This window comes from Plectrocnemia conspersa, unplaced genomic scaffold, assembly GCF_051122295.1.
Source record: "Plectrocnemia conspersa isolate PC_06_02 unplaced genomic scaffold, ASM5112229v1 ptg000002l, whole genome shotgun sequence".
NCBI classification, from domain to species: domain Eukaryota; kingdom Metazoa; phylum Arthropoda; class Insecta; order Trichoptera; family Polycentropodidae; genus Plectrocnemia; species Plectrocnemia conspersa.
In genome coordinates this window covers 6,917,147-6,931,397 of record NW_028277166.1, presented here as the reverse complement: position 1 = coordinate 6,931,397, position 14,251 = coordinate 6,917,147, and the positions used below count along the sequence as shown (strand labels likewise).

The window sequence follows — 14,251 nt, the reverse complement described above, 5'->3', positions numbered from 1 at the left end:
TGAATGGCAACCATGGTAGGGCTCGCAACGGGTCCGTTGCGGGTCATTCCGCAATCGTCTATTTCACCATGTAAACAACTTTAGTAACCAATAAAACACTACTGCAGCGGCTCAATCTGTGTCTATTTGCCACCCGTCACCATCCCGGCGCCAAATTTTATTGAAAGAGCCACAAAAATAAAATTATTAAGAATAAAAATGTTTTATATTGGCAGTATTTAACCACTTGCGTGCCGCGAGTTTAAAGTTAAACGTCACCGCAATGCCGCACATTTTAAAATAAAAAACAAAGCCTTATAAATAAAGTAAAATAAGATTTATGGATTTATACAAGCTCTATCAATTGACTCCAAATTTAGTGGAAAAACACAGTATTTTTTATTGTCAGGGTTGGCACTTCCAGTATTTTTTTAAATAATTAATTTATGGTATATTAAAAAACTATGGTAAAAAAATCACAATAAAATGAGTGGGTTGCTGGTAAATTACGGTCGAATTCTTGAATGCGGCTATCTTCTTCATCTACTGCTTCTTTGGTATATTAAAAAACTATGGTAAAAAAATCACAATAAAATGTAGGGATTGTCACTAAGAACTTAAAATCACAATTAGTACTTGTCCTTCGTGTGATAGTCTTTGAAGAACTCAGTTGGACAAAGTGCAACCAGGCATTGTTGAGTATGATATTTCGATAAACAATCGAGTGGCATATGCTGTCAAAACGTCGTAATTAAAAGTAAATACCAATGTTTAAAACCATTTCTAGTTACATAAAGGCACCCAAAGAGGTCTCAGTTACAAAAAATGTAAATATGACGCGTAGTGTTTGCATACAACCAGGAGCCCACCGGCGGGTCTGCGGCATTGGTGGTCTGCTCAAGTTTTGCCCGCCCGTGGGTCCACGGCACCCAAGTGGTTAAGCTTGCTTTTAATGATGACACTGAATAATTTCAACTTTATTTATTATCTTTATTATCCAAGATAGAAACATCACGATTTAAGAATCTTCGGCAGTGACTTGGAAAGAGCCCAACCTTCTTTTTAACCACTACATTGCCGCGGACCACTATAGTGGTTTTCGCCAAACAAACTTAGTTACATTAATAAATAATATGAAAAAAAATTAGGTAAATAGTGATATATCTGAAGAAATATTTAAAATTATAACCACTTGAATAAATATTTTAAGATCGGCTTAAATAAATGTTTTATTATTCATCGTCACCAGGGCTGCCAATAGTGACTTGCGCCTTTCTTATAAAACGTATAAATCACAATTGATAATTAATGTGGAGTTTGACTAATATGATTTGTGTTAGTATCTAACGAATAAAATAAATTGAAACGTAGGGATGCCTCTCGGTTTTTAGGTTTGTAATATGAAATTGATCGACCCTGCCCCATAAAAATGGAATAAACATGAATATTATTATTATCAACGATATTTTTATTTTTGTTATACTTTTTATTTTGCTAATAAAGCAAAAAAATAATTGATAATTGTTTCATTGTAGCACTTGGATTTTTAACTGCCAAGAATGGACATGAAATGCACCGAGAACGTCGCCCAGAGGCCATTCATCTGTACCTTGACACTTGACATATATTTTATTTTTAAATCTAAAAATACGCGGCATAGGGCGATACATTAGGTTGAAATGGCGCGGCCGGCAAAGGGTTAACTACAGTAATGAACAAGCTAAAGTCAGATGTACAAAAAACAAATTTTGTGATTTTTACAATAGGAATCGATACGTGTTAATTTAAGTTAAGTTAATTATTTAATAAGTTTTAGTCTTAGTTTTAATTTCGCTCGTCGTGGGGCGCGACGATCGCCCTGGCCGTCAATGGTCGACCGTCGAGTCTTGGGGCCTAGCGTAATAGTAACGAAGCACGTCGGGTCGGACGGGTCCATTTTGTGCGTAAAGAAGGTGGCGAAGGCCCCCGGGCCTTCGTAGGGCCCGCGCTCTGAGCGCGAGACACCGCACGGCAGACGACAGGATATTCGGCGCCCCGCCCCGCCTACGGACGACCTCTCTCGTCCGACCTCCTCCCTCGGCCGACGGAAGATGGACGAGCGCTCTGCCCGGCGACACCTCACTCTGGCTCCCGCGGCGCCGCTCGGCCGGGGCTCATGAAGAAGCGACGGTGAGTGAGTCCTCGGTCCCTCGATTCCTCGATCCTTGTTCCTCCCGATCTCCGAAGCGTTTCGATCCGCGGCGTCTCCTTGTTTATGTTTACGGTGCGATAAGGATTCGAGGGCGCAGCCTCGGAGCTGCTCTCGACGATCTTCTCTCGTGCGACGAGTCGCTCTCCGACTCTTAACGCGTCGTCGCTTTCTATTCCGACGCTCGAGCGAGCCGTCACCGCAGGAATCCGCCCCGGCGCTCCGCTACTGGACGCCATTTAAAACCTGACTCCATCTTTTTCTTCGTGCAATACTATTTTGGTGGCGTCTCGCTCTAGCGTACCGCTGTCGTAACTAGTGCGAAAGAGACGACACTCGAAGAGCGCTCTCGATCGAAGCGGGTCAGTGCGAGGAGAGGGGCGGCGAATTGCCTCACCTGTTGGGCCTCCGCCCCCCAGAGCTCCTTTGTTCCCGATTTATTATTATTATTATTGTAATAATCTAGTTGTTTTAAGAATGTATTATTAGTGTACTAATTACTTATTTTATTGATATTATATGATTGGTTAAATCATCACCATAATGATAACGTTACATTTAGTTGAAGCTTTCCATTTTTATTTCATTGGTGAAAGTGAATTATTCTCGTTCATGCTATCCACCTGAAATTAGAGCAAAGGTAAATTTGACTATCCATTATTTTGTCTCGAGTTGTTTTTCTTCACCGGCAAAAGTGAATCTGACAGTTGTGCGGAGGTAAATTACCTAAAAGTATTCTCCCATTATCCTCATCTAAATTGTATTTAATTTAAAAAAATATTGTATGGCCTCATTTATTATTCTTCTCCGGTGGGAGGGATATATTTTTCGTTCATGCTGCATATATTAGAGCAAAGATAAATCTTATTACATATATAATTGTTCTAATTACTTATAATAATTCCTAAAACATTAACAATTATTTTATCTGATCCTGTCCTCTTTTATTTTTAATGGAATTTATGGTACTTAAACAATAAGTATTCACCCTGGCGACTTGTTCCAAAAATGTATCGCTTTCCTAACTTTGTAACGCCTCTCAAACCCCCATAGTGAAAATTTTCAGATGAAACGTTATATCTTCGAACTGTATTATTTTCGTTCAAATAAACGAAATAAAAAACCCCAAACGGAATAAAAATTAAATATCTGGGTAATAAAGGCTCTAATAACAAAATTGCACAACTAGTACCGCTATCATGTTTTCAGAGTCAACATGTACTAATCGTAAACATGTTCTTACAGGAGGACGATCATACATTAAAAACGAAGTACAGTAATCCGTTGAAAAACAATATCACAATTTCTCTATCATCGAAAAATCAGTAAATATATTAATTTATGGTGCAGGTTTATAACTATTTTTAGACTTAAAAATGTTTATTAATGAATTAAAAAAACCGTTTTAAGTAGTAGGATTTACATTAATGAAAATTCAACATTATTTCAGACCCCTTGAATTTATAGAAAAGACAAATATGTTTTTTTTATCTTTTACATTAGCTACAAAATTTTTGATTGAGAAGCATTTTTATTAACAATACAGAAATCGGTTAAAGATAGTATCCGAATTGCCTTTAAAAAAAAAGCCTTAATTTTTATGTTATATAAAAATTGTACAATATTATTTCTTCAAAACTTGAAGTAAAATTGCTTACAATGAAATTCTTCAGTTTGTTTTTTATTTACTATTACAAATTTTGTATATTCTTGTTAATGTTTATATTGAACCTTGAAAGATTTCGTTTAATTAAATAACAATTCGTGATTAAAATGTTCGACATTTTATAGCAACACGTTCAAAAAAATTGTGTTACACGGCCAAACTTTTTTAGGGAAATAGCCGTATTTGATTAAGGATCTATAGTTACCACCAAGGGCGGGTTATTGTGTGGGGAATTGTATAGTGTATCTGCAATGCAATTATTTTAACATATAAAAAACACATCTTGTTTGTTATTCTCCTCATTTGTACAGGTCCTATTATCGTATATTTGTAATGGTTATCAAAAAGAATCGTTTTAACTACGAATTTTAACTATATTTAGTATTACAACAATAAACTGTAATCATATTTTTTAGTGAGATAGCCATAGTTTTGAGAAAATCGCAAACTTCTTCAGTTTGCAATGTTATTTCTCGATATACTTTTTATAAAATAATTGTTGATGAGCTAAAAGGAAATTATTGACATTTCTATTGAAGTCAGAAATGTTTTGGAAACACTGTATTAGTATTTAAATTTAGTACAAACAGCCGAGAATCATTGAATGGCGTATTCTGAATAATAAATACCACGTACGCATTGTTGTTACTGTAAATAAATGCATTGTGTAGATTAAAATCAGTATATCTGGTCGATATCATAGATAATAAAGATACGGAACTCTCCTCTATTTCTGTGACTGTAATAATATTATTAAGATTATGAAAAATAATATATTTAAAATCAATGCTATAATCTCTGCAGCCTTTCTATTAAATCTGCAAGAGCTTCCAATTACATCAGAAATGTGATATTTTTAAGGATTTCCCCGGAGTCGTTAATCACGAATATGTTAAAAATCTTTGAATTACAAATAATTATTATGGTGCCTTCATATGATCAGGTGGTCGGTAGTTTGTCTTTTTACCTGCACTAATTATTATAAAATGTATTTATATTTAAAATATTTAATAAAATAATGAGCATAGTTTAATTAATGTTTTAATAAATGATACTAAAATTTTTCTTGTGTTTCATAAATCATCGTTAGATTTTTCAAATAGGTAGTATTCGGGGAAAATATAGAATTCCCGCGCCGTTCTTATCGTGGTATTTCCATCAAAGAAAAGGGCAATTCTAAACGAAAAAGTCATAAATTCCTCAATTTCTCGCAGCGCGTCCCAAAACCTTAATCGTGTCATTTACTTCATAGAAATAAGCGGTTCTCAAGGGAGAAAAAAAATATATATTTACATAAATATAAGTAAAACAATATAGACAATGTTATTGTATATATTTTATAATAACTATAATTGCCATTTACTTGATATTAGTAATGTAAAAAACTAGGTGATTTTCGACATTTTGAAATTAGACAAAAAAAACTGCATAAGATGATATATGTACATACAATGTATTTTAATGTTCGAGAGTTTTAATGTGCAACAATAGAAAACATAAACGCCATAATGAAGTGTGTACTTGAAAGTTACTAATTATTTTAACGTTTGTGATAATTCCATGTGGTTAAATTTTATATACAACAAATAACCTCTTAACTTGTTAAATAAATTAAACAAAACTAAGTGAATGTTTTTTTATATCAGCGCAAATTGTATGTACATACGTTATTCTGGCGCTTTATTATTACGTTAAACATGAATTCTTAAATCACATATACTATGTCTGGCAAGCTCTCTGCTTTTGATATACTAATTCGATTACTTTCCAACGGAGCTTCCAGCGATAAAACCCCCGTGGATGAAATATTTCAAAGCTATACGTACCCAAATTTATCGCCACTTACACACCCCGTATTGTAATAACTATAAAGTGTTATCTAACGATGATTTTTATTTATCTTAGTATTGAAAAATAAACAATAAATTAATATCAAACGACTATAAAACGATTTTATAATATTGTCGTAAAGTTGCCGTGACGTATTGTGTGCAATCTTAAAACGTAACGCTAACACACACACACATCTGCGTTTCAACGTTTCGTGTACCAAATCAAATATAAATAAAAGAGAAGAAGATAACGACGGATTCGGCAACAAAGGAGAGACGCGCGCCCGTGTCCTTACTCTATTTTATTACCCCACTTTTTCGCCGTCCTGGCTTTCAATCGTCGAATATTGCGCCTCGGGTAAATTTGACCCAGATTTTCCATTATGTTTTCCCGTGCGGCGGTCCCTTAATAAATATCGGCTCTCGAAAGCCGAGAAAAGCCATGAAATTAAAAAAGAAAAGTAGCCTCTTGCGAAATAACAAAAAAGAAACATAAACACCGATAGTCGCATTGTCAATTTGCACAGGTTGCCAATGTTCGTTTAGATAAACATCATAGAAAATTTCTATACCAAATAGCGTTTTTTCATTATATTTATACTTTTTCTTTTTGCTCGTCACTGGCGTAAATGCCGCACGCAAAAACTATGGCAATTCAGTCCTTAAAATTGTCCTTGCGCTATATAACGCTAATTTTTGCTATGTAATTAATGTTCTATATAATTTTCTTGTCGAATAAAATATTGTTGCTGTGTTATATTATTATTATATAATAAAATTTGAAAGAAAATAACGTCAAAAAATTTTGCTGCGCGGCCTACTTTTTTTTCTAACAACTAGGTAGTTTTTACAATTTATTATACTGTTTCATTTGTATATGTACATTGTTTTTAATGAAAATTGTAGTGTTGAAAAATGTATAAAAAGCTAGCCGCTCCAAAAATTCTTCTCTCCCGACAAAGTATCCTCGTCAGTCTGTCCTCGATGGTATTTGGAGCATTCTTCTCATACCTTCACCATACATACCTCGAAGGCATTGATTCTTTGTTTTTTTTTATTTTAATTGTCTCCATATCGATGTAGTAAACTAAATATCGGACTATACCAACCTTGTGGTGATACACCGGTCTCTCCATATCTTTCACAGCGTTTGCCATTGCACTTGACATATTCCGATTTATTTTTTTTATTTATTTCTGGGTCACATCCATTATTAGTTGCAACGTGACTTATTGACAATCTATCTGCGGAAGACAATTATTATTTGAATCTAAAAAACATTGGTTTTTGGTGTGCCCGCAATAAAACCTCCTTACAATTTTGTGCGAAGCATAATATTCGCTATTAGAAAAAGTCGCTCTTGCCTACAGTTTCTCCCGGGAGAATAGAAAACGACTCGTCGTGATCGTCGGTTGCTCAAAAAGTGGCACTGTCGATACGCTTTTAATCAATTATTCGTTGTGTTCTATGAGTGAGATGTGTATAGTGGTGGAACTTTTTTTTCGTCATTGTCGATGCGGTCGAACGAGGTATAAAAAATAATTACCGGACGCTTCACGTACAATCACGTATCGAAGTGGAGTGTCGCAAGTTTCGGTTTTCAAAAGTTCTACGTAGGTATGTCCGGATTGGGAATTGTGGCGCACTAAGTAATTTAGAGTAGTTAACAACGTAATGAATTAAGGACCGAGTATTCAGACCAAGTGAAGGACGTAACTGGGGCTTTGCCACGATGAACAGATTTCTAAAGTAGAATAATGGTCGAAAATGTTTCGATTTTTAAGTTGGAATCAATCTTACGATAAAGTGATTTTATTGTAATGCTCCATTTCTTTTGTTTAACTAATTTAAGTTGAATTGTATTTTTAATTATGCGATTTACACATATTTCGCATCTTATTTACCAAATTTATTCCGAGCATATTATATATTATGTCTATATAGTCCGGTTATAGAGAATTTCTCAATTTTCCTGATTGCCCAAAGCACGGGGCGGCGCACATACCTCCTCCGTTCAGCTCTGTAAAGTCAATTGAGTCCCGCAAATTATCCTATCGCTCTGATTCAGCACAATTCTAACCTTGCATGGAATTACCGAAGTTCGCGAGGAGACTATTCAGCCAATATCTAGTGATGGTACGTAAATAATTTATGAACGAATCGAGCTTTGACTGCAGCACTGTAATCTTATTTAAACAGATTGTTTCATTCCGCATACATTGGTTGACATGATATATACTCTATTATATGTGAAGCTACGTTAAATTCCATTTCGTTAATATGTGCATAATTTAATCAAATTAAAAATAATTATTTTTAGACATAATGTCAATAAAAGCTTACTCTAATTTTTTCTCAAGAGTCGTAAGTAAACACGTAGAATTCATTGAAATAAAACATTTTTCCGTTTATTCGTGATAACTGCCAGACTTTGAATTTAAAAGTCCAAGACAAGACTTATTATTGGTGTATTTTTATTCTGGAAATATCAGGTAATGGTTTAAAAAGAGAAAAAAAAATATTCTACGACCAAATACTTATTCATTCAGCATCTGGAATTAATACAAAATGGTCTGCCTAGTGTGAAAAATGGTACTTGATACAATAGTCTGTGTTGCGACATATCACCTATTTGGACTGAAGTTATATTACAATGGTTTTATTATTTATTAGTTAATTATATATTAAAATTAGTGTTTTTTTTAATTTATAGTCCAGAAGGATGTTTTATACTATCAAACATGAATTTGAATGTAGTGAAGCTGATAACTATTATATGAATATTTTAGGTGAAGCTTCAGAACAATTATATAGATATGGCATAAAAATGACATTTCATAGGGTAATCGTAAATATAGGAATTATTTATGTTCCGAATATGGAAGCCTTTTGGTTACGGACTTTTTGTTCCAGATTGCATTTTTTGTTAAAATATTTTATTCCCGTGTAGGATTTCTTTTTAAAGATCCTGGGTATCTTATTTAGAATACATAAATATTTAAAAATTCATAATCAGAAATTGAGAACCAGAACCCCAAAGTCGCAAGGGCAAATAAGGACGACTTATTATTGCATAACTTATTAACAAATATCTAGCTTTCTTGCTTTAAAAAAGCATCACACTTAATTTAAAAAAATAATTTGTCAAATAAATGTGCTGAATGTGCGAAATGCTGAAAAACTTTTGAAAATTTCTTTAGAATGGTTAAGAGCACCTGATGATCACCCGTTGAACGATGTTATTGTACACTAACTATTAAAAATACTCACTGAACCGGTGAACATTTTCTCAACTAATTGTATACTACAGAAAGCATTTTATTTGTGATTGATATTTAGTGTATTTAGAAAACCCGCCGCGCCCAGTTTTTTTAACATTTTTTTAAACGAGTTCAACAGTGATAACGGATGGCCTGCAACTCCTTACTACATGATAACGCCACCCTTTTTCCGTAGTTTACCTGGTCATAAACATTTACATTTTTATTGGCTTTGTATCTTTCTTTCAGAATATTTTACATGTGTTATTTTTAATAGGTCAGGTTATATCAGCTATTGAATAACTTTATTTTATTCGCGATTTATTGTCGGTTAGGTTACCTTTCCATATTTTTTCAATGAGTGTTACCCTTGCGATTAAATTAGTAATTTTTGTACTAATAAAAATCGATTCGCAAATAACAGGCGAACCTTAATGAAACTGGTAATACCGATGAATATTAATATCTCACTAAATCTGTCAAAGCATTGTTGTCTGTGTCTGCAGTCGTAAAACGGCGCTCGGTATTCATTTGTATTGCCAATCCATCATTATTTTATGTTCAAACAATGTTTACGTTTGTAATTCAATCCAGTCATCATATTATTGGATTATTATTATATAGTTATAATATACTATTATACTATTTAATTAGAATTGCTAAATTGTAGACATAGAGTTCGTTGCGCGAGCTCTACAGTTTTTATTTTACGCGCCGTCAGCTGTTGTGAGAGAGAGGCTGAACGGTAAAACATTTTATTTTATATACATTTGTCCAAGACCGCCGCTACTATAATATCTTACTACTGCTGCATTGACATTTACCGCTGGCTACCCCCCAAAACTTGTTCGACTTCAAACAACCCCTCCGAGTTGGGGTATTTGGTATATACGTCTCGAAGAATGCAATGTATGTTTGGTGCTTGCTAGACATTACTGCGTGCGTCCTCACGTTTGACAAAACACGCAAACGTCGATTGACAAATTATTTGTTTCTCCCCAACAATATGTGCGGGGGCCACCTTTAGACGTGACATCGCACAATTCTGCGTTTACGATAGTGAATTGACCAATCGCGCACATGTCACCGAATCGGTGATAAAATGTCGCCGCATTTAATTAAATGCACGCATATAAACAGACAGTTTGATTGCTAATTGCGGTTCGTTGTTATCGCCGATGGAGGAATTTAACTTCAAATTCGCATTTACAGGCGTGTGCGTTCATTAACGGTTACTTAAAAATGAATTATATTTCATTAACTGCTGTATATGCATAAAAATCTACTAGTTTGTATAACAAGTTTTAGGGAAAATTGTGTTATTAAATATATGATATTTCTACTTTATTTTTTATTATACTTACAATAACAGGAGTCCCGAGAACAAATCAAGATTTTTGTTATAAATAACAATATTTGTTAGTAATATACAACACTAGTGCCACCGCTGAGCTTTTTCTGAAACGTGTCCTTTTATATTATGATCTGTATACATTATTTGTCTCGAGAGCCACTTATGAAATTTTAGAGTGTAATGGGATATCGATCTGGTTTTCCGTTGCCTTCTCCACCGTGTTGTATGTGAAAAGACTATCTTGAACGCTGGCTTTTCCGATAGATACTTGCAACATGCATTTTTATTCGTCGGTCAATACCATTTCTTAACCGATTTACCAATACCAATACTCGCACTCACAATAGGTCCTTTACTGTATTCACATGTCGCGATGGTATTCTCAATATTAGCATTGTTGCGATCATTAAACTGCTAAAAAAAGTAATTAAAATTTATTATTATACGAATGCATTAAGATACGATAAAATAGTGCAATCTTCATACATTTCTGAATGTTTTATTAACATATTAATGTTTAATACTATAAAGCTCATTGTTAGATACGATGCGATTACTTGGCTTTAATTGAAATTATTTAACCCAGTAACTGAGAAGTTAGGTCGGACAATTATGACGTTCATGGTTAGCAAATATACGGAAAGTCGGTCGTGGTTTAAAATTTATCTTATAAGTTTTAAGCGCATGCATGACACTACTAGCTAATGATATTCCAGTACTAATATATCTTATATGTATGTTAAATAAAAATAAATAAACTGAGTCTTATCGCCTTGATAAATTTGTGATTGATTTGATTGACTCGCATTTATTACAATATTACATAATAAACTGAGATCGTATCTGCTCGCTATTCGTCACTGTATATTCTCGACGATTATTATATTATTGCAATTTATGAAATTTCTTTACACGTGAAAATTTTCCTAGATAAAAACGAACTCTCGTTATCTAATTCGCCGAAACGAACCAACTGTTCACGTGTATTTTTGCCTTTGCTTCAAAAGAACACATTGCTCGCTGCAATAAATTTCTTTTTTACATGTGCACGAATGGCGTCGTTTGTATTTTCACCTGATAAACGACTCACGATTAATCCAGTTAAAAATTTACATAAATAAAAAATATTCAGTTTTGATTTGAATTGTATATGCTGAAACTTGAAAGTAATCAAAAGCAACGGATTTAAAACTGTATGTGTATTTACTGTTTTCCTTAATACCTGCTAATTGTATAAAAGATCACTATCACTTCCCCGCTAGCTTTTATTTAATACTGACTTATTTTCAACTATAAATTTAATCATGCAAAACTATACATATATATACTGAAATTTTCTTGTTCTTAAAAAATAATTAAACTTGGATTTTATATAAATAAGTACTCATTTTTTCAATATTCACCTTGTTAAGATCTGCACGTTCGTTGTTCACATTTTGCAACAAACATAGTCATATTGTTTTTTTTTTGTTATTATAATCGCCTTTCAAATAAATAAATAACACTTGAATAGGTAACTATAAAAAATAAACAAACGTAAATATGTTGAGCTAAATTAAAATTAGTTGTCCAGATTCAAATACTGGTTTATAACCATTACAAGAGGATCATAAAATTAATAATATAAAATAGAAGTGTATTTTATAATTCATATTATAATCGATTTTCAAATTTAGGATAGCTATATCAACATATTGAAGACGTGATATTTATTTTTAAAGAAGTTTTGATTTTGCCGTAGTCTTTAGCATATATTACAATATATGTATATTACTTGTGTTACTTCACTTTGAACAATGGGCAAGTTTATGTGATAATTTTTTTGTTAAAGCAAGTGATTATTATGTTAAATATGAAGACAGTATTAGAGCCGCAATAACGGCAAGCTCTTTAGACATGATTACGTATTCTACAATTTATTTACTCAGGTTTAAAAGGTGTATGCAAGAGTTGTATACAAACTAAAAATAATACATTTTATTTTTTGTTAGAATTAATAATTAAATAATATGAAGGTTTTTGAAAATTAATCGCAATTAGTTTTTTTTGTAGTCAGTGGATAAAAACAAATTCACGTATTAATTAAAACTTATAAACTACGTAGAACAAGGCAAGGCTTTGTAATAAATAAATCATACATAACCATAACAGTAGTGAAAGGGATCGGCAACCGATATAATTTTCTAAAGTATTTCGGGTATTTGTAGTTCACTAATGCTTGAAAGACCTGAGTTCGAAGTCCATATGTATCTTAGTGTTTTTAAATTTATATCTTACCTGAAAGATTAGAATTGGTAATTATTATTCCGATTGATCACGGATAAATATAGTGATGCTTATTTAAAATCGAGCTAGGTCGTACTGGTTAGGTATTACATGGTCTATGAGCTGAAGTAGCAGTGAAATATCATACATATAAAAAAGTACATCGAGAACAGCAAACCAATACCGCCCTGTGTACTTACGCATATCGGTTCTTCTCTTAGGGCGACCGACTAATCATAGAGCACGTGATGGTTAATCGTTTAACGATGTTATTATGATGAAAATTAATAGACTAGTAATAGTGGCGTGTCGCCATTGTTCAATAATAAGTTAGTATTAAAAAATAGTAATATTAGTGTGTGAAATGCAAAGAAGCAGCCCGAGCATGGAATGTCATTTTATGCGGTATCGCAAGTTCATTATTAATATATAAAACACTTTGCTTTGACTTTTCAGCTATTAACGTATTACGTAAATAATATAATCTGGGGATTTATATATTGCTCGCCGTTTCGTACTGTATCGAATGCTTTTTCAATATCGTGCGTCAATAACTCTATGCTTTGCATAAATTAATTCACTTTTTTTGTTTACTTAGTCTACTTACTACAATAGCGTTTAAATTCAATTATATATTCTAAATAAGTAATATTTTCAATGGATAATCACTCTAATGTTAGTTTTATGTTCTCTTCGTTGAGTTTTGCGGAATGTAATACTGTCACAGTAAAGGTATTAGTTGTAAGAATAACATACATTAATCGCTGTTAATGAGCTATGCAATTCGGTTTATATTTCGACTGCTGTGAATAATTACGTTTGTATAAACACGTAAGTCTAAAAATTATGAATGTATAAAAAATCACAACTTATATTTGTTTTCATAATAACAGAAGACGCTCCTATGAGTTATCCATTCACATAATTGTATTTTGGAGATATTTAAAGACTCGTAAATCAAATCAGTCCGAGTGCGACGAAGTTTTCTGCTAAAAAACAGCGGTAGCAACAGATGTTCCGTCAACAAAAAAAATCCAATTTGACACCTGTTTAGCTTTTAATTTATTCGATACAATCAATCTCAATTGATGACCTCTTAAATACTGTCTATAGGGTGATCGTGATAATACCGTTAATCATTCGAAGGTTCTGTGTCACAAAGGCGAAAGCCTTCTCGATTCTTCCTTATTAGTATTTTCTCGTGTGTCTTTTACGTGCCAACTTCTAACGAAGGTCGGCAATTCCTACTTTGGATAGGACGTTGCATCGTACAGGTTTTTGAGCCTAGTATTTTTTTTTCTCCAAATAGTATTATGGCTTTCGTCCTAATAAATGAAGTTGACGCGAAATGGTGTATTATAATTGCACACAATTCGTTCAGTCGCTTGCCTGCGCGTTCGGAAAACAAACGTTTATTTTTATTTTGTTGCTTCACTTGCAAACCGTCAGGGGTTTCCAAGGCGCGGCTCGCGTCTCTCGCCTGGACCGCGGCCAAATTCCGCCATCGCAAAAATTGAACTCGCGAATAAGAGAAAGAGACAAATAACGTAAAAACGAAAGCATTCTTCACATTGTACTCGCGGACGTTTCGCATTTCTACCGATCCGGTTAGTGTTATCCGTTTTGTGTTTACCGAGTTGCGAATTCGTAGGTATCGTATTGGCATAAGTGAAAAACGGCAGTAGTTGTTCGTCGCTTGACGACGAC

At 33.4% G+C, this 14,251-nt stretch overlaps 1 protein-coding gene and 1 long non-coding RNA gene across 2 annotated transcripts in view; one reads left to right on the top strand and one right to left on the bottom strand.

The window, feature by feature from the left end:
* Positions 1 to 1,867: 1,867 nt before the first annotated feature.
* The window catches only part of LOC148237493 (uncharacterized), a 61,247-nt gene continuing 48,863 nt past the window's right edge, over positions 1,868 to 14,251 (top strand). Inside the window, exon 1 of the mRNA XM_088205062.1 lies at positions 1,868 to 2,148. Within this exon, the coding sequence (XP_088061188.1) occupies positions 2,135 to 2,148 (14 nt within the window). The 5' untranslated portion in view covers positions 1,868 to 2,134. The remainder of the gene's footprint in view (positions 2,149 to 14,251) is intronic.
* Positions 6,731 to 7,091, bottom strand: LOC148237495 (uncharacterized). The gene is made up of 2 exons (XR_015812607.1): positions 6,982 to 7,091; positions 6,731 to 6,909 (listed from the first exon to the last, which is right to left on the bottom strand). It is a non-coding gene; the product is annotated as an uncharacterized LOC148237495 (long non-coding RNA).